This window comes from Protomyctophum bolini, assembly GCF_963924005.1.
Source record: "Protomyctophum bolini genome assembly, chromosome: 3".
Lineage (NCBI taxonomy): Eukaryota > Metazoa > Chordata > Actinopteri > Myctophiformes > Myctophidae > Protomyctophum > Protomyctophum bolini.
In genome coordinates, this window is record NC_137864.1 from 51,054,055 (window position 1) to 51,081,585 (window position 27,531).

General features: G+C 46.7%; 1 protein-coding gene across 2 annotated transcripts in view; it reads right to left on the bottom strand.

The window, feature by feature from the left end:
- marf1 (meiosis regulator and mRNA stability factor 1) overlaps nt 1–27,531 on the bottom strand; it is a 49,935-nt gene that overhangs the window by 19,179 nt on the left and 3,225 nt on the right. For both annotated transcript variants that reach the window (XM_080760139.1, XM_080760138.1), the window contains exons 3-16: nt 23,530–24,396; nt 21,762–21,954; nt 19,758–19,972; nt 18,934–19,051; nt 16,006–16,178; nt 13,014–13,565; nt 10,740–10,909; nt 10,496–10,645; nt 8,939–9,119; nt 8,063–8,244; nt 7,319–7,399; nt 6,468–6,710; nt 2,217–2,336; nt 949–1,127 (exon numbers count right to left, since the gene is read on the bottom strand). In XM_080760139.1, coding sequence (XP_080616265.1) covers nt 949–1,127; nt 2,217–2,336; nt 6,468–6,710; nt 7,319–7,399; nt 8,063–8,244; nt 8,939–9,119; nt 10,496–10,645; nt 10,740–10,909; nt 13,014–13,565; nt 16,006–16,178; nt 18,934–19,051; nt 19,758–19,972; nt 21,762–21,954; nt 23,530–24,396 — 3,424 coding nt within the window. The remainder of the gene's footprint in view (nt 1–948; nt 1,128–2,216; nt 2,337–6,467; nt 6,711–7,318; nt 7,400–8,062; nt 8,245–8,938; nt 9,120–10,495; nt 10,646–10,739; nt 10,910–13,013; nt 13,566–16,005; nt 16,179–18,933; nt 19,052–19,757; nt 19,973–21,761; nt 21,955–23,529; nt 24,397–27,531) is intronic.

Sequence of the window (27,531 nt, forward strand, 5' to 3'; positions counted from 1 at the left end):
CTGGGTTCAGCGCGGGCGGCTTGCTGTGCATAAACCATAACACTGTGAGCTGACCTGGGTTCAGCGCGGGCGGCTTGCTGTGCATAAACCATAACACTGTGAGCTGACCTGGGTTCAGCGCGGGCGGCTTGCTGTGCATAAACCAACACTGTGCGCTGACCTGGGTTCAGCGCGGGCGGCTTGCTGTGCATAAACCATAACACTGTGAGCTGACCTGGGTTCAGCGCGGGCGGCTTGCTGTGCATAAACCAACACTGTGCGCTGACCTGGGTTCAGCGCGGGCGGCTTGCTGTGCATAAACCAACACTGTAAGCTGACCTGGGTTCAGCGCGGGCGGCTTGCTGTGCATAAACCAACACTGTGAGCTGACCTGGGTTCAGCGCGGGCGGCTTGCTGTGCATAAACCAACACTGTGAGCTGACCTGGGTTCAGCGCGGGCGGCTTGCTGTGTATAAACCAACACTGTGAGCTGACCTGGGTTCAGCGCGGGCGGCTTGCTGTGCATAAACCAACACTGTGAGCTGACCTGGGTTCAGCGCGGGCGGCTTGCTGTGCATAAACCATAACACTGTAAGCTGACCTGGGTTCAGCGCGGGCGGGTTGCTGTCCATAAACCAACACTGTGAGCTGACCTGGGTTCAGCGCGGGCGGCTTGCTGTGTATAAACCAACACTGTGCGCTGACCTGGGTTCAGCGCGGGCTGCTTGCTGTGCATAAACCATAACACTGTAAGCTGACCTGGGTTCAGCGCGGGCGGGTTGCTGTCCATAAACCAACACTGTGAGCTGACCTGGGTTCAGTGCGGGCGGCTTGCTGTGTATAAACCAACAGTGTGAGCTGACCTGGGTTCAGTGCGGGCGGCTTGCTGTGCATAAACCAACACTGTGAGCTGACCTGGGTTCAGCGCGGGCGGCTTGCTGTGCATAAACCATAACACTGTAAGCTGACCTGGGTTCAGCGCGGGCGGCTTGCTGTGCATCCACTTGATGACCTTGAAGCCGTTCTGGGCCGTGACCACGGTGATGCTGGGCAGGCAGGTGATCAGGTGCTCCAGGGGAACGCCCCCGGCCAGCGTCTCGTCTCCCAGCTGCAGGGGGGGGAACTTGGCCGCGTAGCACTCAGGAAAGCTGTCAACGCAACACGCTGTTATTAATCACTGTGCAAGGTTAACCCATTCTGACCTGAGATCAGATTCTATAAACGTCTTCTACATCCTGACAGTTTTCTGAAAAAGCTATGTTTCTGTGTCAGTCGTTCTTTCGATTTTTCAAAAACAGCAGACCTACAAGCTATGAGCTTGTAGATCTACTATTTTCCAATAGCTAAAGCATAACATAATGCTAACACCAAAAGGGGTTAACGCCCAAAATGGCTTAACAACGATCCAATACATTTTCTTTCATATTTCCAGCTTTTAGATTGGCCATTTTCAGAAAACATTTAAAGTGAAGGGGGTTGAGTATTAACAGAAAACATTTAAAGTGAAGGGGGTTGAGTATTAACAGAAAACATTTAAAGTGAAGGGGGTTGAGTATTAACAGAAAACATTTAAAGTGAAGGGGGTTGAGTATTAACAGAACACATTTAAAGTGAAGGGGGTTGAGTATTAACAGAAAACATTTAAAGTGAAGGGGGTTGAGTATTAACAGAAAACATTTAAAGTGAAGGGGGTTGAGTATTAACAGAAAACATTTAAAGTGAAGGGGGTTGAGTATTAACAGAAAACATTTAAAGTGAAGGGGGTTGAGTATTAACAGAAAACATTTAAAGTGAAGGGGGTTGAGTATTAACAGAAAACATTTAAAGTGAAGGGGGTTGAGTATTAACAGAAAACATTTAAAGTGAAGGGGGTTGAGTATTAACAGAAAACATTTAAAGTGAAGGGGGTTGAGTATTAACAGAAAACATTTAAAGTGAAGGGGGTTGAGTATTAACAGAAAACATTTAAAGTGAAGGGGGTTGAGTATTAACAGAAAACATTTAAAGTGAAGGGGGCTGAGTATTAACAGAAAACATTTAAAGTGAAGGGGGCTGAATGTCTTGAATGCAGCTCAGTAAAGGCATATGTGGGTTTCATCAATAGACAGATAGACGTACAGATGGACTATTTCGAGCCCTGTCAGGATGTAGAAGACATTTTTAGAATCTGATCTCAGGTCAGAACAGAACAGTCAGTATATTATGTAAACTCAGGCTGTGTGTTAATGAACTCTGACCTGAGCAGAGGCAGGGTCCCGTCGTGGGCCTGAAGCAGACTGTGGACCTGAGCGGCCAAGGCACTCAGAGACATCACCACCAATGGGATCTTATAGGAGTCTGGGTCAAAGTCAGCCTCACTGCCGGGAGACAAACAGAGACATCACTACCACCAATGGGACCTTAAAGTCAGCCTCACTGCAGGAAGACAAACAGAGACATCACCACCAATGGGACCTTATAGAGCGTCGCAGTCCCGCCCCCTTTCCAGACCCGTTCATTTTCCTCATAGACTTCTCAAAAAGTATTTATTTAAAGACGTTTACGCCGCAGACAAAGCCAACTGGAGTTGTGACAAATCATGACAATAAACACAATGTTTTGGGACGATCAAATAATTAGTAAGAAGAAAAACAAAACATACACAAGTGTTGTATCCTGCCTTTTTTTCCTTCTAATTATTTGTTCATGACAAATAAAACAATGTTTTGGGCCGATTTGTCACACCTCCAGTTGGCTTTTTCCGCGGCGTGAAATAAATACTTTTTGCAAGTCTATGAGGAAAATGAACAGGGAATTCTTTTCCGGGTCTCTCGAGGGGGCGGGACTATAGAGCGTCACAGTCCCGCCCCCTCGATAGCCCTGCTAAATAATTCTCCGTTCATTTTCCTCAGACTTTTCAGAAAGTATTTATTTAAAGACATTTACGCCACGGACAAAGCCCGACTCTTGTCGTGACAAATCGTGACAAAAAAACACAATGTTTTGGGACGATCAAAGAATTAGAAAGAAGTAAAAAAACGGCAGGTTACAACCTTAGAGTATATATACTCTAAGGTTACAACACTTGTTCCTCTTTGTAAATATTTGTTTGGTCCAAAATAAGTGTTTGTTGTCATGATTTATCACGACTCCAGTTGGCTTCGTAGTTCGTACGACGCTTAAAAAGGTCTTTAAATAAATACTTTTTGAAATGTCTATGGGAAAAATGTATTGGGATTCATTTCCTGGGCCTGGCGTCGTCATGACAGGGGGCGGGACTGCGACGCTCTATAGCAGTCCGGGTCAAAGTCCACCTGACTGGGGGATAAACAGTGGCCGTAGTGAAGGTCAGAACACAGAAAGGTGGGCTGAGGAACATCGAATCAATCATTTTCCAATAAGGAACAATACAGTAGAATATTTTTTACAAAACAGTTTTGTGCGCACATGTTCTGTTCCCGTCATCATCATACTTTTTCGATCGCGGTCGAGATCATAGTTTTCACAACAATGCCACGCCAGACTTTCCGGTCCTTCTTTGCCATCCCCAGTTCCTGCTTTACTGATGCATGTGTCCCTATAGCGATGACATCATGTGTCCCTATAGTGATGACATCAGGGAACGACAGTTTTCTACCTCTGGTCTGCTTTGAGGCAGGACTCCAGAGAAGAAGGGAAGATATAACCTCATGGTCAGCTCTGTAGCAGTGGCCGACATTCTTCTGGATCGGACCAGTGTAGAAACACGGGGAAGGTTTCCGTATATTAGATCAGTCGATGGGTGGCTCTTCCATCGCTCTCATTAGAAGGCGGGTGTAAGTGCCATCCAACCGTTTCTCTAATTTCGTTTAAAGTGTCTCAGAGCCATAGAGTAGAATCGGCTTAACTGTCGTCCTAAATATTTTTTATTATTAACATTAGGGCTGACCTTCGATCAAGCTTTTGATGATCGACGCTTCTAAATACATTTGTTTCGATCGTCAACGCTTTGAAACCCAACCCAAATAAAACAGCGATATAGCTGCAGAAGATACAGAGGAGCGCATATTGGATTGGTCTTTTATTTAACAATTAAACAGCGCCTGAAACAGGCATTACCTCTCCATCAAATAAAAATATATACGAACGGTAACATGAATGAACTCTTCAAGACACTTGTCAGAAATCAAATCAACCACGGTTGATTTGATTGATCATAAAGTTAATGTGACTGTGAGTGTGTGTGTATGGGAAAAAAATATATAAACTTCACAGATTATAGATCACTTGGAATTATAACAATCTGTTGAGTATTGCCTGAATAATGCCACTAGTAAAATCCCAACTTTTATCGATGCGCATGGGAAAAAGCGATGCGATGCCGATGGAGAAATCCCGTATAGTTAAATTACCTCATAGTCATGCTGCATGCGCTGTTGGTCGATGAACAATTATAATCGAGGTTTGTCAATCATATTATGGTTTATGGTTGAAAGTAAACCATAATAAGTAAACTTTAAGAAGAGATCTGCAGTCATTGTGCTGCAGACTGCAGTGCAGAGTGCATGAGAGCAGCTCCGCTTGCTAATTGAGTTGACATTTGCGCAACTTCACTGCATGGCATTACAGTAATTAGTTATTTGCCAGCACCTGCTCCAATATAGGCCTAAATCAAACTTTATTTATATAGCACATTTAAAACAATAGAAGCTGACCAAAGTGCTGTAGGCCTACAGGCTGAAACAAGTGGAGCATCACCATCGGCGCACAAAAAGAACATAATTTAAACAAAAACACAGGCAAATAGTATAGGCTACATAATTACAATAATACGATTAGGTGCAATTAAATGCCAAAGAGAAAAGGTGTGTTTTCATTTGGTCTGGGTCTGTAGGAGCTGCTCTGCTGCATGGGAGTTCACAGTGAAGGAACAGGTCAGTCTTCAGACGAGAAAAAAAAAAAAGATATCGCTGGCAACGGCAAAATCAGTTCTCTGCATCGCCAAAATAAATCTATAGGCCTAGTTTCATTCGTGCCATTATACTCGGCCTATATGCACAACGCAGCGCATGATATTGCAGATCTTTGAATTTTCGGTGCGTGCACTCACCATGTGAATCCAAGCAGGTCCTCACAAGTATAGGTAAAACACCGCCAGGCTCCACAAGGTTCTCAACGCAATGGCGCATAGATAAAAGTTGGGATTTCACTAGTGGCATTATTCAGGCAATACTCAACAGATTGTTATAATTCCAAGTGATCTATAATCTGTGAAGTTTATATTTTCATTTGGGTGTAAGTAATGTTATAATAATATATAAGTAAGTAATGACTTATCAAACATGGGGGTTATTATTGATTCTGAATTGAATTTCAATTCACACATTAATCATGTTACCAAGATTGCCTTTTTTCACCTTAGAAATATTGCACGAATCAGAGCCTATTTGTCCTTGGACGATGCAAAAACGCTAATCCACGCCTTTGTTTTTTCTCGGCTTGACTACTGCAATGCACTCTTTTCAGGACTGCCTAAGAAAACAACTGACAGACTACAACTTGTCCAAAATGCAGCAGCCAGAGTTTTAACTAGAACTAAGATGAGAGAACATATTACTCCAGTTTTGGCATCACTGCACTGGCTTCCGGTTGTTTTTAGGATTGATTTTAAAATTCTTTTACTTGTCTATAAAGCTCTCAATGGTCTCGCACCTTCCTACCTACATGACTGCCTGCCTAAATATGTCCCAAACCGCCCCCTAAGGTCTTCCACTGCCGGCCTGCTCGCTTTGCCAAAAAAAATGGCAACTAAAAAACACGGGGAAGCAGCTTTTTGCTTCTACGGGCCGTCGGTATGGAACAAGCTCCCACTGTACCTTCGTCAGGCAGCCTCTGTAGACATTTTTAAAGCTCAGCTCAAGACCCACTTCTACAACATTGCTTTTAATTGATCTTTTTTTTTTTTTTTTTTTTTTTTTGTTATTCATGTCCTCACTGCATTACTGCTTGTTTTTAATGTTGTTGCCATGCTTTTCTTTTATCCTCCATTTCTCTGTAAAGCACTTTGAGCTGCATTTCATGTCATGAAAGGTGCTATACAAATAAAGTTTTATTATTATTATTATTTATTATGGTAGCCTATATTTAATGTCCACTGAGCTGTGGTGCGCTTGCCTACACTCTCAATTAGGGATTTTCCCAGCGGTTATTTTCACTCTTGTGTAGCCTACAACCTTTATTCAAATAGCGTATTTTAAAATGCAACGACACTTTCAATTTATTTTTCCTGGGACTGCAGCTGCACTTGTTCAGTTGACTTCCTTGTTGTTGAAAGAGGAGGTGCTGCGAGGCGCGAGCATGGCTCGCGGACCAAATGGGTCGTCTTGCGGACCAAAAGCGGCCGCTTTTTTAAATATGACTATTCAATGTTTTATTTCAAAATCGATTCCCGTGCGTATCGATTGAATTGAACGTCGATGAATCGATTTTTTTTGGGGTCAGCCCTAGTTAACATGTTCCGTTTCCCGTACCTGAAGTCCTGCTGGGTGTAGTGATGACGGCAGATGGGCTCGTGGTACTCCAGCTCCTCAAAGACCACCGGGCTGCCGCTGGCCGAGGAGGAGCCGTCGTGGGACTGGGAGGAGCCCCCCAGGGGGCTCTGCCTCATGTGGCTGTTGGGGAGCAGACACAGCAGCCTGGAGCCCCCCTGGTCCCGCAGCGCCACCACCTCCGGCAGCCTGTAGAGGTCGCCCACTACCAGTTTGCGGGAACACCTTGGAGTAAAACGGTAAATGGTGCATTTATATAGCGCCGTTATCCAAGGCAGAGATTGTGCATTACATTCACCCATTCACACACACATTCACACACCTTTACATAGATTGTGCATTACATTCACCCATTCACACACGCACATTCATACACCTTTACATAGATTGTGCATTACATTCACCCATTCACACACCTTTACATAGATTGTGCATTACATTCACACACACTTACATATATTGTGCATTACATTCACCCATTCACACACCTTTACATAGATTGTGCATTACATTCACCCATTCACACACCTTTACATATATTGTGCATACACCGATGGCGGTGGAAACCATGCAAGGCACCAACCTGCACATCAGGAGCAATTAAGGGTTCAGAGTCTTGCTCAAGGACACTTCGACACTAACTCTGTGGGAGCACCACAGGGATCGAACTGGCGACCTTGCGGTTACCATCCGGCCACTCTGCCCCTGAGCCACCGCCACGAGGGGGTGGAGTGTGACGAGGGGGACGGTGGACGTGAAAATGAATTCTGATTGTACGGTTCTTTTTAGACTACACATTTCAAAAACAATACAGGATAAGACTTATTGCTTACTTCTTCTCGTAGATCTCGGTGAATTTGAAAAGAGGAAGGCAGTGGGCAGGTGCGTCTTGAAGGATGCTGATAATCTCAGTGCTGTAGAAACAAAGCATGTCCTTTCAAGATGGGAAGCCCTTTTGGGTTACAGTCGTCATCATGTACAGTATAATTATAGTAACAGCAGTTTGTCATGTTTTTTAAACTTTTTCAGAAAACTTAGTTCAGGATTTAGAATGCACTTATTGTCCTCTGGTCTAAAATGGGTTAACCCATTCAGGACGGGAACCCCTGTTGGTGTTGTAAGCATCATGTTATACTTTAGCTATTGTATTGAAAAATAGCAGATCTACAAGCTCATAGCACGGCGCTACGAGCTTGTAGATCTGATATTTTTGGAACAATCGTGAAAATGTGGCGCAAATCTTTCAATATATATTCTTTCAGAGCAGAACGTCTTGACCTTGACTTATACCCTGTACCTTGACTTATACACTGTACCTTACACTGTACCTTGACTTATACACTGTACCTTGACTTATACACTGTACCTTACACTGTACCTTGACTTATACACTGTACCTGAGCAGTGCTAGGGACTAGTCTTATACACTGTACCTGAGCAGTGCTAGGGACTAGTCTTATACACTGTACCTGAGCAGTGCTAGGGACTAGTCTTATACACTGTACCTGAGCAGTGCCAGGGACTAGTCTTATACACTGTACCTGAGCAGTGCTAGGGACTAGTTTTATACACTGTACCTGAGCAGTGCCAGGGACTTGTTGCTGCTGCCCCCGGTGACCAGAGACACCTGCATGCGCTTCCCTCCTATCTTGTAGCGGTGGAGACCGCTGACCGCACTGATGGCCTGCTGGAGGGAGAACATCTGGACCGTGGCCTTCAGCTGGTAGTCTGTGTGAGGGCTGAGCTCCACGGCCTTCACCTGGAGAAACACCACATGTCAACATGCTGAGCTATACAGCCTTCACCTGGAGAAACACCACATGTCAAGTACAACCCCAACATGCTGAGCTCCACAGCCTTCACCTGGAGAAACATCACATGTCAACATGCTGACCTCCACAGCCTTCACCTGGAGAAACACCACATGTCAACATGCTGAGCTCCACAGCCTTCACCTGGAGAAACAACACATGTCAAGTACAACCCCAACATGCTGAGCTCCACAGCCTTCACCTGGAGAAACAACACATGTCAAGTACAACCCCAACATGCTGAGCTCCACAGCCTTCACCTGGAGAAACACCACATGTCAAGTACAACCCCAACATGGTTACAAAAGAATAAATCTATTCAGGTCAAAAACACTACACTGCGGCCTGGGCCGTGGCTCAGCGGTCCAGGCACCTTGGCTGGTATAACGCAGTCTGGCAGTGTGCCGCGGGTTCGACTCCCGATCCCGACAGCCTTTACTACATGTCTCCCCCCCCCATCTCTCTCCCCATTTCCTGTCAGCCTACTCCATAAAAATATATATAAAATAAGGCGAAAGCCACAAAATAAAAAAACCTAAAAACACTGCACTGCACCCCAACAACCCACCTTGCCGTAGCGGGAGAAGGTGTCCAGCAGCGCCTGCTGCAGGTCAGAAACAACACTGCACCCCAACAACCCACCTTGCCGTAGCGGGAGAAGGTGTCCAGCAGCGCCTGCTGCAGGTCCTTGCGGGACATGCGGTAGTCCAGGTTGGTCACCTGGACGTCTGCGCCCTCAGAGAACGGCTCCTCGGAGCGACAGGGGCTGCGGGGCGGAGCCAGGAGGGGGGAGGAGCGGCTGGACAGGCAGGGAGACGCGCTCCTGGAGGTCGGGAACGCACGGAGAGAGAGAGAGAGAGAGAGAGAGAGAGAGAGAGAGAGAGAGAGAGAGAGAGAGAGAGAGAGGAATGGATTGGTTTATGGTTTATTTATTTAGCATAAAGTACAAAAAATAGACAATAACATATCAAAGAAACAAAAATACAATGCAAGGAAAGGAAGAAGCCAGAAGGCTTATACGGAATCCTTTCAGGAAGAGGTCATTGGTTTAAACAGATTAAAAGTTCATAAAGAACAGTACATAAATCTACAAGTTGTCAAAGGGGGGCAGCTGTGCAGTAAAGAAATAAAAACACAGACTGGACAAAAAACTGAAATAAATATACAACAAACACACAAAAGAAAATATAACGCATCAAGGTAAAACATGTAATCTACAGAGAGAAAGAAATAAGATATTTATTTAGATGTTTTTTGAATATTGGCATAATGGATAACTTGTTAATAACCTATTTAGACCCCATGACAATTCTATTAAAAAAAATGGCAACTAAAAAATACGGGAAAGCAGCTTTTTGCTTCTACGGGCCGTCGGCATGGAACAAACTCCCACTGTACCTTCGTCAGGCAGCCTCTGTAGACATTTTTAAAGCTCAGCTCAAGACCCACTTCTACAACATTGCTTTTAATTGATCTTTTATTTTTTTATTTTTGTTATTCATGTCCTCACTGTATTGCACTGTAAGGTGCTATACAAATACATTTTTATTATTATTATTATTATAAATGCCTTCTAAAATCCCTATGTTTCTGTGTCAGTGGTGCTCAACCTTTTTCATGTCAAGGAACCCCCAGAATTATCTGTGTTTGGCCACGGACCCCCATCTGAAAATATGTTGTTCCAGGGACTGAAACTCACATGGGGGACCAGGAGGAGCCCTGGGTGTGGACCAGGGGACTGAAACTCACATGGGGGACCAGGAGGAGCCCTGGGTGTGGACCAGGGGACTGAAACTCACATGGGGGACCAGGAGGAGCCCTGGGTGTGGACCAGGGGGCTGAAACTCACCTAGGGGACCAGGAGGAGCCCTGGGTGTGGACCAGGGGACTGAAACTCACCTAGGGGACCAGGAGGAGCCCTGGGTGTGGACCAGGGGACTGAAACTCACATGGGGGACCAGGAGGAGCCCTGGGTGTGGACCAGGGGGCTGAAACTCACCTAGGGGACCAGGAGGAGCCCTGGGTGTGGACCAGGGGACTGAAACTCACATGGGGGACCAGGAGGAGCCCTGGGTGTGGACCAGGGGACTGAAACTCACATGGGGGACCAGGAGGAGCCTTGGGTGTGGACCAGGGGGCTGAAACTCACCTAGGGGACCAGGAGGAGCCCTGGGTGTGGACCAGGGGACTGAAACTCACCTAGGGGACCAGGAGGAGCCCTGGGTGTGGACCAGGGGGCTGAAGCTCCTGTGGAGGTTTAGCTTGCTGAAGGCCGAGGGCGTGCTGACATGGAAGTCTCCTCGCTCCGCCGACGAGTCTGTCGCACTGCGAGGACTGGAGCACTCTCTTCTATACGTTAAGAGGACAGGAAGAGTTAATCCACGATTACGCCATTTACCCACTTTTATCAAAAGATTAAAAATGATATTTCTCTTGGATGTACCTTCTCCTGTACATGGACTCCCCAATGAGGCCAGCCTTGGGCAGCTGTTCCGAGGTCACCGTCTCCCCGTTGCTGTGGGGGGAGGAGGAGGAGCCGGGGCGCTCTTTGTCCAGGTGGTGGAAGCCCGGCTTGGGCTTGTTCTCCACACCAGAACCAGAACCACCAAGCTCCTGGACCACAGAGACACAGAGGCAGACGGGAGGTTAGAACTAGGGGTGCAACGGTTCAGTTAGACCACGGTTCGGTTCGAACCTCGGTATGGGGGCCACGGTTTCGGTTCGGTTTCGGTACAGTAAAAAAAAATACCCCCTTGTGAAGTGATCCCCAGGAACGCGCCCTACTGTACCCTCTACTGTACTGTACTGTACTGTACTAGTGTCACTGTACTGGCACACACGAAATCATCATATATACAGTTAATAATGTGCGTGTGTGTTAGGTTGTGCACAGGTGGTGAAAAACAACCACGCTGTTTTCATGCTCATACCCAGCCAGCCAGCCAGGCAGTGGCTTGCACCACTCAAAAAAGTTTATTTATAGCATTTTCTTTTCTTCTCTTTTTTTAGCATATATTATTTTATTAGGCATTTCTTCCTAAAGGGGGAAAAATACCTTATATTGCTATTTTAATGTGCCTTATCATTATTTTCAAGGGGAAATAAATGCACCTATGCGCTCACACGGGGCATTAAGCACATGCAGGAAAGAGGAGAGGAGAGTGCCTCCTGGGAGGGGAGTCATTCACAGGGAATGCGTCGTGTCTCAGAAAAATAGCCTACAAAAGTTTACAATAAGTCTACATGAGGATTTAAGGATATTATGCTTATATTATTAGAAGAAGGGCTTCTATCTACAGTCATGGATTGGACATGGGAGTATTTTGTTGGTACTTTTCTGACGGAATGAATGTCCTGCTGCGGGTTGTTTATGCTCTCACTCTCCCTCTTAATTAGCACTCAAACAGCGAGTGCAGATGCAGAATCAGATCTGAACAAACTTACAACGACCGTGCTTAGAAGCCTGTTGGCGCGAGGTTACTCCGCTGTGTGTGTCTCTGTGTATGACGATCAATAATTTTTCCAAGAACGACGTTTAAAGACGAGTGCTGGATTCTCCTCATCATGCCGTCTCTCTCTCTCTGTGTGTGTGTGTGTGTGTGTGTGTGTGTGTGTGTGTAGGGGGTGGGCCGACAGAGTGCTACACTTCTGTGACCGAAAGAGTGCTAGACTTCTTAGTAGGACGGTGTGTGACCGATAGAGTGCTAGACTTCTAAGTAGGCCAGTGTGTGACCGAGAAATACATTCTTCGCAGCTGTAATAAATGAATTAATGCAAACCGAAATAGCGCGGTTCATTAGAGCGCATTGAACCGTGTATGTGGAACCGAACGGTTCGGTTTTCGGTTGAAAACCGTTGCACCCCTAGTTAGAACGCAACCGGGGGAAAGGAACACATCTGTTTGTTAGCTCAAAACCAGCTAAGGCAAGGCAAGGGAGAGAATGAAAACAAGGCAAAGGGAGAGAATGAAAACAAGGCAAAGGGAGAGAATGAAAACAAGGCAAAGGGAGAGAATGAAAACAAGGCAAAGGGAGAGAATGAAAACAAGGCAAAGGGAGAGAATGAAAACAAGGCAAAGGGAGAGAATGAAAACAAGGCAAAGGGAGAGAATGAAAACAAGGCAAAGGGAGAGAATGAAAACAAGGCAAAGGGAGAGAATGAAAACAAGGCAAAGGGAGAGAATGAAAACAAGGCAAGGGGGAGCGAATACAGGAATTGGCTTGATGAGAATGGCAAATATTCAGTCATGCATGGCACTCCACCGGAGTTTTGTTTGATTAGGCAAAAAAAAAGAAATGGTCAGGTCAGTATTCTTTACAGAACTACATGGCTAAGATGAGCATCTTAGCCATGTAGGCAATCATAACAAGGCACTGCAGGCGGAGAACTACATTATTTAATCAGACAAAGCAATATTAGATTAACAGATATTTGACACAACAGACGACAGATGGAACATAAAACCAGACAGACAGAAAGGGGCCTATCATATCACGCAATGACGGCAACAGAAAGAGCTCTGGTTTAAGAACTAGAAGCTGCTTTGCGAGCACAGAGAAGGGTTAGGCAGATGAATCACACACACTGTAGCAAGCGACAGGACGGCACATCGGTTAAGAAGCGTCATGCACAAAGAGCTCAGGCAGGGGTTTATAGGCGATCGGTGGGGGGTTTGAGGGGTGGGTGGGTGGTGGTGGGGGTGGTCACGGCTGCTGACCTGATGGGGCTTGGCTGGGACGCCGCCGGGGGGCCCACTGCAGCCCCTCCGCGGGCTGTAGGGCCCACTGCAGCCCCTCCGCGGGCTGTAGGGCCTTTCGGGCATGAGGCTGGGGGTCTGGCAGAGGCGGGCTGCTCGCCGCCGCCTCCGGGGCGACCTGGGCAGCTTCTCCAGGGGCAGAAAGGAGAAGGGTAGGGACGGGGGACGGAGGACACCGGGCAGAGGAGGGTCCCGGAGGAACAGACAGGACTGGGGCGTGGTGGTGGCGTGTGGCTCGGACTCGGACTCTGGGGCGGCGGCATCGTCTTTGGGCCGGGGGGAAAACGAGAGGCTGATGCTGTGGCCGAACACGTCTTCGTTGTCCATGCGCCGGCGGGCGCGCTCGGCCGCCTCTTGGCTGCCGAAGCGCAGCACGGCCGTGCCCTGGGCCACGCCCAGCACCTTGCCGCCGCAGTTGTCCGACAGGCGGCGGAGGCGGACCTTCACGGCGTTGCGGAAGTTCTTGTCACAGTTGACGGGGAGGTTGTGCACATAGAGCAGGTTGAAACTAGGCTGGAGGGAGGGAGGGAGAAACAGCGCCCTCTGGGTTTGGATTCTTTTCTCTTTGTGTGTATAAGACAGGGTGGGCAACTGGCGGCCCCGGGGGCCACATGCGGCCCCCCCACCTTCACTTAATGTGGCCCTCAGGTTAATATCAGAATACTGATATAATATTGGTTCCAGCTGTTTACAATTCCACAACATGCAAACATGACCAGCTTTAATTACTTCAGTCTAAATTAGTAGCTCAATGCTCAACACACGTATAATTAAAAGGCATTTGAAATTACATAAAAATGTAAATTTTCAGGATTTCCAATTCGAAAATAGCTAAAAATACCCGATCTACAAGCTCAAAACGCGTCGCAGCGCGGTCGCGTTTTGAGCTTGTAGATGGGGTATTTTTGCTACGACAGTAATACATGGCCCTAGGGAGTGAGTGTGGAAATATAGTGGCCCTCTCCATCGTCAAAGTTGCCCACCCCTGTTAACATAAGACATGAATGCAGTATACCCCAGTATCCCCTTAACACAAGCAGCAGATCATATGAACATCTGACCATGTGGTTTTGCTGTCAAGGTGGCAGAACTCGCCGACAAAAGATCACATATTTCAACATTCCAATTGCGTTACTCAGACTCCCCCCCCCCCCCCCCCCCCCCTCTTGTTAAACTGAAACTGAAATGATGACGAGATGATCGCTGCACTAAAACAAAAATCACACCTGTGTGAACCAAGTGGTGCAACTCCCCTCTCTAAAAGCTGAATAACTCCTAATCTACGGAGCTCTCCATGGTTTGGTCCATTAGCGCGATTTTCCGAGGTTTTTGCTGATAATCCGGTGGTCTAGATGGAAACATTGGTGCTTTCTAGAGCAAGGATGGCTATATTTTAGCTCGCTAGCATTGATGCTATTTATGTAGCAACAACATCCACACACGGGTGCGGGTGCGTGCGCACACCAGTGGTGCACACGCACATGCACGGCACTACACACACGGGTGCGGGTGCGTGCGCACACCAGTGGTGCACGCGCACGCATGCGCACACCACTCGTGCTCATTGACCTACACAAACGGGTACATGGACATTGCGAGCTGGTTGTAGAAGTGGTTGCACCACTTAAAAATCCCGAGTGATCGTTTAACTCCAAGAGTGACCAAACGGAACCAAATAGACCTTTCTTAAGGCTCTGTAACTCAAAGAGTGGAATGGATCGGTTCCAACGAATACTGAGGATTAGAATAGTGGTCATTTATACTAATCCACTGAAAAAAGACCAAGATCAAAGCCTAGCAGTTTTCTGAAGAATCTATGTTTCTATGTCAACCTTTTTCATGCCAAGGACGCCCAGAATTATCTGTTGCTGCGACACATTTTAGTTTTCTCTGCTATCTTAAGTACAATAAGGGTTTGTTGTGCGATAACAGCTGAAATGACATGTTTGTGCATTACTAGTGCTGCTGGGGTTGTGCAACAACAAGAAGTCATGTGTGTTTTGTTTTAGCTTGTACAGCATGTTTTGTGATATGATGCACTGATTGGTTGGCACTTTTAATTTCGTTGTACACGTTCCAATGACAAATAAAGATCTATCTATCTATCTATCCATCTGTATTTGGCCGCCGAACCCCATCTGAAAATATGTTGTTCCAGGGACCCCTCCCCTAACCTGACTCTGTGAGCTGGGGGCGGTATTGGGTAACCATGTTCCCCAACACAGCATCCATCTGGGATCTCTCAGGGAGTTGAGCTAACGCCGAACGACTCGTGGTTCGAACCAATCAGCGTGAGCTAAGGGCGGGACATGTGCGAAACCGGATGTGACGCTATATAGACACGTCAATATGATTGGTTGTGTTTGCACGCCCACACGGTGATAGACAGACGGTCCATCCAATCATCTACCAAGTATCTTGAAAAAAAGGAACAGCCCCGTCATCGAATTTGCTCCCGAGATCCCAATAAGCTGTGAAACAAATTTGTGTAGCAAGCTTCTTGGATCTGGCAGCGTCAGGTTACCCCTCCCCCCCAGAAGCAAAGATTTGAGTTAAAAATGTTCGCTCTGAAAGAATATTTACTCAAAGATGTGCAACACATTTTCATGATTAAAAAAAAAATAGCAGATCTACAAGCTCATTGCACTGCACTCGGTGCCGCGCTATGAGCTTGTAGATCTGCTATTTTTCAATAGCTAAAATATAACGTAACCAAGAGGCGTTGGTTCCCGTCCTGAATGGGATAACCGGGCGTTATGGACCTGAGCATCGATGGCTATGTCCTGAATGGGATAACCAGGCGTTGGGGGAGCAGAGCGAGTGTCCTACCTGAGCATCGATGGCTATGGATGGGATAACCAGGCGTTGGGGGAGCAGAGCGGGTGTCCTACCTGAACATCGATGGCTATGGATGGGATAACCAGGCGTTGGGGGAGCAGAGCGGGTGTCCTACCTGAACATCGATGGCTATGCGCGGCGGCAGGTCTGCGGTGATCTCGGCGAAGGCGACGTGTCGGTGGGCGTGCTGTAGCAGGGCGGGGGAGGTGTGGCTGCCGTGGACCAGGATCACCTGGAAACCGTGGCGATGGCGAAGGTCGCTCAGCTCACTGGCAAAGTTCACGTCCGCTGCAAGTCATGATCGGGGGAACATGTGTAAGGATTACTACAAAATAACAGGAGATTGTGGTTTTTTTTAAGATATTTTTTTGCGCCTTTTATTGTTATAAATATATAGGGACAGACAGTAGGCTGACAGGAAACGGGGGAGAGAGATGGGGGGGGGAAGACATGCAGTAAAGGCCGTGTCGGGCTCGGGAGTCGAACCCGCGGCCACACTGCGACTGGATTACCAGTCGGGTGCCCAGACGGTTACGCCACCGCCTGGGCCAGGAGATTGTGTTTTAACCCATTCTGAGCGGGAACCACTTTTGTTATGCTTTAGCTATTGAGAAATAGCAGATCTACAAGCTCGTAGTAGCGCGGCACAGGAGCTTGTAGTTCTGCTATTTTTGAAAAATCGTTTAAAATGTGCCTCAACATACAAACATGAGTCCAAAAGAGTAGTGTCCAGTATATATAATGCCCTGTTTTCAGCTAGGTCTAACTCCACAGAGTACATTAAAACTAATTGGGAAAAAGAGTTGGAGATTACCATCACATCAGAAGAATGGGCAAACATGTGCGAAACACAAATTACATCCACCAACTCAAGAATGTGGAGAGAATTCTGTTGGAAGAACTTAACGAGATTTTTTATTACTCCCAAAATTAAAGCAAGACAACTGAAAACAGAACAGCCTTGCTGGAGACAATGTGGCCACAAGGAAGCGGGCCACGCTCATATCTTCTGGTCTTGTCCTAAAATTCAGAAATACTGGCAGGATATTCACTCCACTTTGGAGACCATTCTGTGTTTTGAGATACCTCTGTCTGTTTCTTTTCTACTGTTGGGAAATATCCCTGTAGATTTTCTAACACATGATAAATATTTAATCAAGATCCTCTTAGCATCAAGTAAAAAAGCAATAACACGACGCTGGTACCAACAGGACCCACCAACGAAAGATCAATGGATGGACATTATTGAGGAACTGCATTCTATGGAAAAACTAACATTCATACTGAGACTACAAGAGGATAAATTCTATAAAAAATGGGAAAAGTGGAATCTCTTCTCTCAGCCTAGCGATATTGCAATAGAATTTCATTGAATGTTTAGTGTAATATGAAAAATGCAGCCTTTTTTTCTTTTACTTTTTGTCTTTTTTCTTTTCCGTATTGTCTTGTTAGTTGTTTTTTTGTTTGTGTCTGTTCTAACTTCAATAAAAATTAAGTGAAAAAAAAAAATGTGCCTCAAATCGTTGCCTATATATTCGTTCAGAGTTTCAGTTTTTAACTAAAATCTTTGCTTGGGGGGGGGGGGCATTTTCAGAAAAATGTCATGATTTAGAAGACTTTTTTTTTATTTCAACGTCCGGCTTAAATGGGTTAATATTAAGCAATGGCTCCCAGGTACGACTGAAAAGACAGTTGAGCCAAATTAATTTGCAGTTTTTTGGCTAACTGGCTTCATAGTTCAAAGTCCCCCCTAGTCACGAAATGTGTTGAATTATCTTTGCTTCTGGGGGGGGGGGGGGTCCCTAGAACAAGATATTTTCAGATGGGGGTCGGCAGCCAATTACAGATAATGTTGGGGGTCCTTGACATGAAAATGTTTGAGAACCACTGTTATATAGAAACATGGGGTTTTAACCCTTTCAGAACCACTGTTATATAGAAACATGTTTTATTCAGAAAACTGTCATGATTAAAAGACATTTGTAGAATCGTCCTCCGGTCTAAACGGGTTAAGCGACGATTGGCATAGCGTCAGTTCAGCTTGTGGTTCTCAACCAGTGGTCCGGGGACCACCAGTGGTCTCTGAGGGGGTTCCAGGTGGTCCGGGGACCACCAGTGGTCTCTGAGGGGGTTCCAGGTGGTCCGGGACCACCAGTGGTCTCTGAGGGGGTTCCAGGTGGCCCCCAGCTACAATGATGGAGTTGGTAACCAAAGGGACCCTTATAGAGCTTTAACTCTTTAACCAAAGGGACCCTTATAGAGCTTTAACTCTTTAACCAAAGGGACCCTTATAGAGCTTTAACTCTTTAACCAAAGGGACCCTTATAGAGCTTTAACTCTTTAACCAAAGGGACCCTTATAGAGCTTTAACTCTTTAACCAAAGGGACCCTTATAGAGCTTTAAGTCTTTAACCAAAGGGACCCTTATAGAGCTTTAACTCTTGTGTAAAATGAAACCAAAGGGACCCTTACAGGTCCATTTGGTTTCATTTTGTTAAACATCTGCATTAGTCATAGAGAATGTATTGGAATTGTTATATTCAACATTTGTTATCTCTCCTAATGGTACCCACATCAATACAGCATGACAATCTGAGTCAGAGAGGCTAAAGTCTCATCAAACGGTAGAAGTCCATGTGGCTCAAATGCAGACTAGATAATGGACCTGGATATGAAAAGGGTTGAAAACCCACTGCTGTATGCGACTGAATCCCTGTGTGCCTCTTCATGGGGACAGAGACCCATCTGAGATACAGACAAAAAAGCCCCGTTCTAAGACGGCTGGCCCGGTTCTGTGATGCCGAGGGGGGGGGGGGGGGAACTCACAGGACACTAGGACCACGGTGGCGGGCGCAGTGTGGGTTTAGAGGGGGGTTAACTCACAGGACACTAGGACCACGGTGGCGGGCGCAGTGTGGGTTTAACTCACAGGACACTAGGACCACGGTGGCGGGCGCTGTGTGGGTTTAGAGGGGGGTTAACTCACAGGACACTAGGACCACGGTGGCGGGCGCGGTGTGGGTTTAGAGGGGGGTTAACTCACAGGACACTAGGACCACGGTGGCGGGCGCGGTGTGGGTTTCTGCAAAGCGCCGCAGGCTCTGCCGAAGTTTATCATCGGCGGCATTCTTGGCGGTGGCGTTGATGTGCGCGACGGTCACCTGAGGAAGGAAAACGTTCACGTGAGATCGGTTTGAAGTCACCTTTATTTCCCCCAATCATGTATCCCCCCCCCCCCCCCTTAGCCCCCAACCGTTTTCTAACAGTTCGTTATGCCAATTTCCGAATTTTCACTCCCAAGTTCCAACCCCTACGAGTTGGTCTCCTCTGATACACACGGAAGTGGCCAGTAGTCAGCAGCCCCTTCTTTACACCTGGCAGTAAGGAGTCAAGAGTTTTGATGAATTGAACAATGTGGACCCTGTTGTAAACAAGTGTAATGCTTAATTGGGTCGTCCACTCACAGTTAACAGTCTTTGTATTGAGTTTGTGCTTGAAATGTAAATTTATTAAGCATTACGTTACACTTTAGCTATTGAAGAATAGCAGATCTACAAGCTCAGTGCCGCGCTACGACGCTACGAGCTTGTAGATCTGCAAAAAAGAATTAAATCATGAAAATGTGACTCAAATCTTTTAATATTTATTCCTTCAGAGAGTACGTTGGAACAACATATTTTCAGATGGGGGGTCGGCGGCCAATTACATATAACTCTGGGGGTCCTTGACATTAAATAAGTTTGAGAACAACCGAAATAGAAACATACGTTTCTTTGTGAAAACTATCATGATCTAGAAGACATTTGTAGAATCTGGCATCAGGTCAGAGAAACGGGTTAAATAGAAGATGATTTCTGGGCGTTCTACCTGGCAGTTGTTGAGCTCCTGGATGACGGGCCTGCTCTCCTTGCTGATGTCACACACGCAGATGAACTCCGCCTCGCGGTGGCCCTGGAAGAAGCGACTGCGGATGCGCTGGACCACGGCGCCCGCCGAGCGGCCGCTGGGCACGTGGCAGTTCTCTATGTCCCAGAACACGCCCACCGGCGGGATGTTCTCTGGACCGCCGCTGTCTGGAGAGCCTGGGAAAGGAGAGGAAAGGTACTATGTTTACCCAGGGTAACTGGACTAAGGAAAGGAAAGGTACTATGTTTACCCAGGGTAACTGGACTAAGGAAAGGAAAGGTACCATGTTTACCCAGGGTAACTGGACTAAGGAAAGGAAAGGTACTATGTTTAACCAGGGTAACTGGACTTAAAGCTCAAGAACTTGTTTACAGCCAGGCCCTGCTCATAGAACATTTCATGGTAGGGGTTCAATGCCTTGCTCAAGGGCACTTCAGCGGTGGTAATTTTAACGTGCCGGTCCGGGGATACGAACTAGCGACCTTCCGATATCAAGACCGCTCCGCAAACCGTTCGGCCACCGCTGCCTCAAAACACAGACAGAACTTCATGGGTTTCTGTGTGGAGTTTGCATGTTCTCCCCGTGTCCCCTAGGGTAGGTACCCTGACAAAAACATGCAGTAATCCTGGTCTCTAAACTGCCTCCCCCTGGCCAGCCGGGGCGCCTGATGGAGGGGAAAGGAACTGGTCTCTATACTGCCTCCCCCTGGCCAGCCGGGGCGCCTGATGGAGGGGAAAGGAACTGGTTGGAATAACGTGTTCCTTCCACGCGCTACGTCCAACCAGGGAAACTCCCCCCTGTCAGGTGTAAAGGAGCAACTTGGACAGGCATGAAGGAAGCATGAGTTAAAGTCCGTTGCTCTCCCCTTGTCCCCCATATATGGGGACTAGGTTGGTCTCCCCTTGTCCCCCATATATGGGGACTAGGTTGGTCTCCCCTTGTCCCCCATATATGGGGACAAAGTTGGTGGAGGGTGTGTAGAGCCCAGGATCACATTAGATGATTGACACAGGGGTGAAAAATGAGTTACAAAATCGTGGGATAAAAATATATTTAAAAAAGAATAACGTCATGGGTAACTATGGGATGTTCTCTGAACCTCCGCTGTCTGGAGAGCCTTGGAGAACACAGACAGAACGTCATGGGCATTTCCTTTATAGATGTTTCCTCCCCAATAGCGATAAAAAAAAAAACCCACATCAAATCACCAGCGCTAAAAAAAGACCAATGTGTCTTGGCTCGCTGACAAGGCCCCCAATCTGAAGCACTTAACCCGTTACTTAAGATACCCAAATGCAAGACAGTTGGAACTGAAGTGCATAGCGATCCGACGACCATCCGAAGACTTGGAAAGTCGTGCAGTGTGTAGAGGGGCATAAAACGTGTCTCATAGTCACCATAAACCATAATAGATCCATGTACAGCTACTGGTCGAAACATGTTGGCAGTTGACGTTTTAATTTAATAAAAAGGGCTTTTCTCTCTTTTTAACTTTTGAATGCCCGGATCGTCGCTGTCTTTTTTCAGATCCATGTACATCAGGGGTGGGCAACTTTGACGATGGAGAGGGCCACTATATTTCCACACTCACTCCCTAGGGCCATATATTACTGTCGTAGCAAAAATAGCCGATCTACAAGCTTTTTTTTTAATATTTTTGCTATATTCGAATTGGAATCCTGAAAATTTACATTTTTATGTAATTTAAAATGCCTTTAATTATACGTGTGTTGAGCATAGAGCTACTAATTTAGACTGAAGTACAGTAATTACAGCGGGTCATGTTTTGCATGTTGTGGAATTGTAAACAGCTGGAATCAATACTATATCAGTATTCTGATATTAACCTGAGGGCCACAATAAGTGAAGGTGGGGGCCACATGTGGCCCCCGGGCCGCCAGTTGCCCACCCCTGATGTACATGAATTGTGTTAATGCAAAGTTAAAACGAGCGCCTCCACTGACCGTACTTCTGGCCCCCTTTGCCCAGGCTGGAGGGTGGCATCAGCAGCATGCTGTCAGAGGACGTGCCACAGCCGTTGCACATGGGCACGGGGATGGGCGCGCTCTGGCGAGAGGGCAGGGGCACGGTGGGCCACCCCATGTCCGCCTCGGCCAGCAGGCCGTTCAGCGGCTGGAGGAACGGACCGTTCACCGGCTGGAGGAACGGACCGCACACAGGATGAACACAGAGCAACATGAATAATACATATTATGATATACCAACAGATAAACAAACATCCATTTACAGTCGTACGAAGGCTGCAAGATATATTTATAAAAGATTTACCTTCATCGAGGTATCGTCATGCAAGGTAAATAAATGGCATATCGTTGCCGTCAGGAAGAAACCCAATAACTCCATTTTTGAAGGGCTTTTTTGGCATAAATCAGTGCTATTGAACACCCTTTACGTCTGCGAGCTGTTTGGAACATAAAAAGTGCTTTGGACAAAACCTCCCAACTCCATTGGACCCTCAAACTGTCTGCTATAGCAGCTAACTCCACCACCACTCCCCCTCTCATGGAAGAAATTGTTAATATTCCCGATATTACTGTTGTAGTACGATATGATCTGAGTGCACATTGTACACAGCATAGGCACTCAGATCATATCATACTACAACAATTACTATGATGACTAAAACTAAGACTAAATATACTGACAATTTTGTCAAATAAAAACTAGACTAAAATGTTAGGAAGAGACTAGTGGACAAGAGATCCAGAATAAGCCCACCAGCTGTGACGCGTTGTGGGCTTGTAGATCGGCTATTTTCAGCACGTGAGGAAAGACATTTCATTGTGACAGCAACAAGACCTGCCAAAATACATTTTGTTCGACTAAATCAACTGTAGATTTACACTAAAACATTCCAGGTGACTAAAATGTGACTAGAACTAAATGAAATCCAAAAAGATAATTTTATTTTACATCTGAATATTCTTGCATTTAGGCTATGTGCAATAATGCAACTGAAAGGCAAAGTTCAGAGGCATTATATTGCATTTTAATAGGCTAGATTTATGATTTTTTTTTTTTACATATTTGAACTAATGTTTGCTAAACTTAACCTGACACAAAAAGAAAATACATTAAAAACCATATACTGCAATTTTAGTTTTTTTTTACTTATCGTATTTTTTTTTGTTTTAAATTTTTATCCCACTATTTTGTAACCCAGTTTTCTTTTTCACCCAGTGCCAATTATCTAATGTAATCCTGGGCGCTACACTTCCTCTGCCAACCTGGGGGGGCAGCGGACTGACCTCATGCCTCCTTCTATGCATGAGGAGTCCAAGCTGCTTCTTTTCACCCGACAGGGGGGAATTTCCCCGGCCGGACGTAGCACGTGGAAGGGACACGTTATTCCGACCAGTTCCTTTCCCCTCCATCAGGCGCCCCGGCTGGCCAGGGGGAGGTAGTTTTAGAGACCAGGATTACGGCATGTTTTTGTGAGGGTACGTACCCTAGGGGACACGGGGAGAACATGCAAACTCCACACAGAAAGGCCCTTTCGCCAACACCGCCTCGGGTATGGGCACTGATGACGCGTTAGAGGTATTCAACGTTATCAAATATCGCATGATTTTCTAATATCTTGCACACATCCATTTTCACAGTCAAGACACCACCAGTGCTTCACACACACACACACACGCACACACACACACACACACACACACACACACACACACACACGAATAAAAAAAACTAGGTAATTCTACCAACCTTCATCAACATGCATTCCCGGCAGTAGTGCGCCCCCTTCAGACAAACCGTGCGCTCTACATTTAGGTGCATGGGGCTAGAGTAGAAGTGTGCCAAGGAGGAGGAGGAGGAGGAGGAGGTGGTGGTGGTGATGGCCGTGGCGTGATGGTGGTGGTGGGGGTGGTGGGCACCGTGGTGAGGCAGAGAGGGGTGGTGGTCACCGCAGGGCGGGCAGCAGGCGACAGCCGACACCAGACAAGACCCGTGAACAGAGGTGGGGAGGACAGAGGGGAGGAGAGAAGGCAGAGAGGAGGAGGCCGAAGGAGGAGGTGGAGGAGCAGGGAAGAGGCAAGGCTGACTGCAGGGGACAGACGGATAGGCGTGGAGGAGCCCCGCGCAGCCCGGGAGGTAGCAGCGGGCGGCGGACATAGCGGGTTTGTGGCGGGTGGAGGCGCCGCCACCGGACGAGGGCAGCTGCAGCTTGTAACCGCCAGGGCCGAAGGCGTCGCCTCCACTCGCGTGGCAAGCGTGGTGCGGATACGCACCGAGAGTCGAGGCGGCGTTATGATGATTATTATTATTAGACGGTTCCATATAGAGCGAGAGAACGCCGCCGCTAGGGGCGAGGTTATCGCCGACTCCCACGCCACCCGAAAGCCCGTATTCGCCCGTGCCGCCGCAGTGCTCACAATGAGTGCAAATGCTTACTTTGGGGCTACTAAGCCCTTGTTGCTGCTGGTAGGAGTCTGGAGGAAGCTGAGGAGGAGCTGGCAAGCAAGGAGGGGGCAGGGGGGGCAGAGGGAAGGGGTGGGATGAAGAGGGGTGGTATTGAGGAGGGGGGACGTCTTTCAGCTCCAGCATGGGCATTCTGGTGTCCATGTAGTCGTTCTGGGGGAGAGACCAGATAACAGAGATATTAATACCTAAAACTAAGACCAGATAACACAGATATTAATACCTAAAACTAAGACCAGATAACACAGATATTAATACCTAAAACTAAGACCCTTGAAAAGCATAGCGTCATAACTAGGGGTGTAACAATACATTACATTACGTTCATTATGGCCATCCGATACAATGTTTTGAAATCGATACAGTAACTATTTAAAATACATACGGACATTATTTTAAACCAAGTAATTAAACCCCTCTTTTTATTTTTTCTTCTAAAAATAGCTAAATACCACGCACAAAAATGTAGTATTGATACACTCGATTATGTGCATAGCAAAACGGAGATTTGTCCGTCTGTCGCACGCTGTTAAAACACAGCGCATCAAAATGGAGGGATGACACGTCGTCTGGCATACCACAAGATATCCCAAATCCCCAACAAGCACTTTCCACCTTGTAAACAACGCATCACTAACTTTCCTACTAATAATAATATTAATAATATTATAGAAACTAGAGAGCTGTCAAGGGGCGACTGTGGCTCAAAGAGGTAGAGCAGGTCGTGATCCGTGGGTCTGCGGTTCGAATCCCGGCTCCTCCTCCTCCTGTCTACATGTCGAAGTGTCCTTGGGCAAGAAGACACTGAACCCCTAATTGCTCCCGATGTGCTGGTTGGTCCCTTGCATGGCTTCCGCCGCAATCAGTGTGTGAATGTGTGTGTGAATGGGTGAATGTAATGCACAATCTATGTGAATGTGTGTGTGAATGGGTGAATGTAATGCACAATCTATGTGAATGTGTGTGTGAATGGGTGAATGTAATGCACAATCTATGTAAAGCACCTTGGATAAAGGCGCTATATAAATGCACAATTTACCATTGATTTAACAATCTGTATTTTTCCCTGTGGATAATGTTAAGGTTACCGGCCTCAGCTGCCTGACTCAGACGACACATCGCTGCATAAAGCATATTGATAACCATGACATGATGACTGTCTACTACTGTATCAGAGGGCCTGACTGTATGTACAGTATGATATGAGATGCAAGCGTGTTCCTGCTCACTCTGTTCTTATCATAGTTTCCATAATCTACTAGAGGACGTAATAGATCTACTGTCCTACTACTGTATATATGACTCTGTGTGTAATAAACTTCAGAATCAATGCATGGTAACACACATATATCACTGTTGTGTTAGCATGCGTTTTCCTTAGAGATGGCCGCCCTTAAATATCATTACAGATAATAACAGGTAGCATTAGTATTTTAACTAACTAGGTCACTGTGCCAGAGACCGTCGACCGCATTGTTCCTTTCTCCACAGAAACATGGCTCCATTTAACCTGCTGGCCTGCTTTCCCTGGAATGTCTTTGTTAGAATGAAAGGGTGACTGCAGCCCAGGGCCATCATTTCACAAAGAAATGAACAAAAGTTACCTTATGGCCCCAATTCTAAAATCCACTAGCAACCCCGCCCCCCCACTATTTTCACTATTGTTTTGGGGCCGATAAGAGAAAATGTCTGAAAATGTTCAGCCCACCATGAGATTCAAAAATAGGGACGCCACGTTGAAAGTATAGCCTGGGGTCCACCTCTGCTTTCTATGTCAGTAGCCTGGGGTCCACCTCTGCTTTCTATGTCAGTAGCCTGGGGTCCACCTCTGCTTTCTATGTCAGTAGCCTGGGGTCCACCTCTGCTTTCTATGTCAGTAGCCTGGGGTCCACCTCTGCTTTCTATAGCCTGGGGTCCACCTCTGCTTTCTATGTCAGTAGCCTGGGGTCCACCTCTGCTTTCTATAGCCTGGGGTCCACCTCTGCTTTCTATAGCCTGGGGTCCACCTCTGCTTTCTATAGCCTGGGGTCCACCTCTGCTTTCTATGTCAGTAGCCTGGGGTCCACCTCTGCTTTCTATAGCCTGGGGTCCACCTCTGCTTTCTATAGCCTGGGGTCCACCTCTGCTTTCTATAGCCTGGGGTCCACCTCTGCTTTCTATAGCCTGGGGTCCACCTCTGCTTTCTATAGCCTGGGGTCCACCTCTGCTTTCTATAGCCTGGGGTCCACCTCTGCTTTCTATAGCCTGGGGTCCACCTCTGCTTTCTATAGCCTGGGGTCCACCTCTGCTTTCTATAGCCTGGGGTCCACCTCTGCTTTCTATAGCCTGGGGTCCACCTCTGCTTTCTATAGCCTGGGGTCCACCTCTGCTTTCTATAGCCTGGGGTCCACCTCTGCTTTCTATAGCCTGGGGTCCACCTCTGCTTTCTATAGCATGGGGTCCACCTCTGCTTTCTATAGCCTGGGGTCCACCTCTGCTTTCTATAGCCTGGGGTCCACCTCTGCTTTCTATGTCAGTAGCCTGGGGTCCACCTCTGCTTTCTAGTTTCTATGTCATAGGCAGCTCCCGGCGAGAGAATCTAGACGCAGCTGCGTGACATGAGACTAATTAATTAGAGCAACAGAGAGAGAGAGAGAGGAGTGTGTGTGTGTGTGTGTGTGTGTGTGTGTGTGTGTGTGTGTGTGTGTGTGTGTGTGTGTGTGTGTGTGTGTGTCAATTTAACAAAGGTGCAGAGGATCAGAAATCAGTGATCAACATTCGCTATGCCGAATTGAAGTGGACTGTGACCCACCTTTTTTCTTCTACCTGGAAATAAAAACGCCTGGGTTTCCGAGGCTACGTTGAAAGTGGTTAATAAATTAATGGTTTCATACAATATACAAATGCATACAAAAAGAACGCTTATCTAAAATACCCTAAATAATAAATAAAAAAATGATTTGAGGTAAGGGTGGGCGAAATTATTATATCACAGTATCTTTTCAGCCATTATCACGATAGTTTGTTTCTGCTGACTATTCTTTTTTTAGTTAGATAATTAGTGTTGCAGCATACTCCTTGGCTTTGACTGCTTCAGACAGAACATCTGCCATTTACAGCTACAGTATAGAATTATAGATTACTAACTTACTAAGCTATATAGTCTGCCGCGCAGAAGATGAGGAGGAGGGAGGACCGACATCTAACTACACCTTGACGTGGAGGAGGTGGTGGGTGGGGGTGGGATGGGGGACACACACAGATCTTTGCCTTTTTGCCGTCATTCGTTAAGCAGGTCACACAATGGAT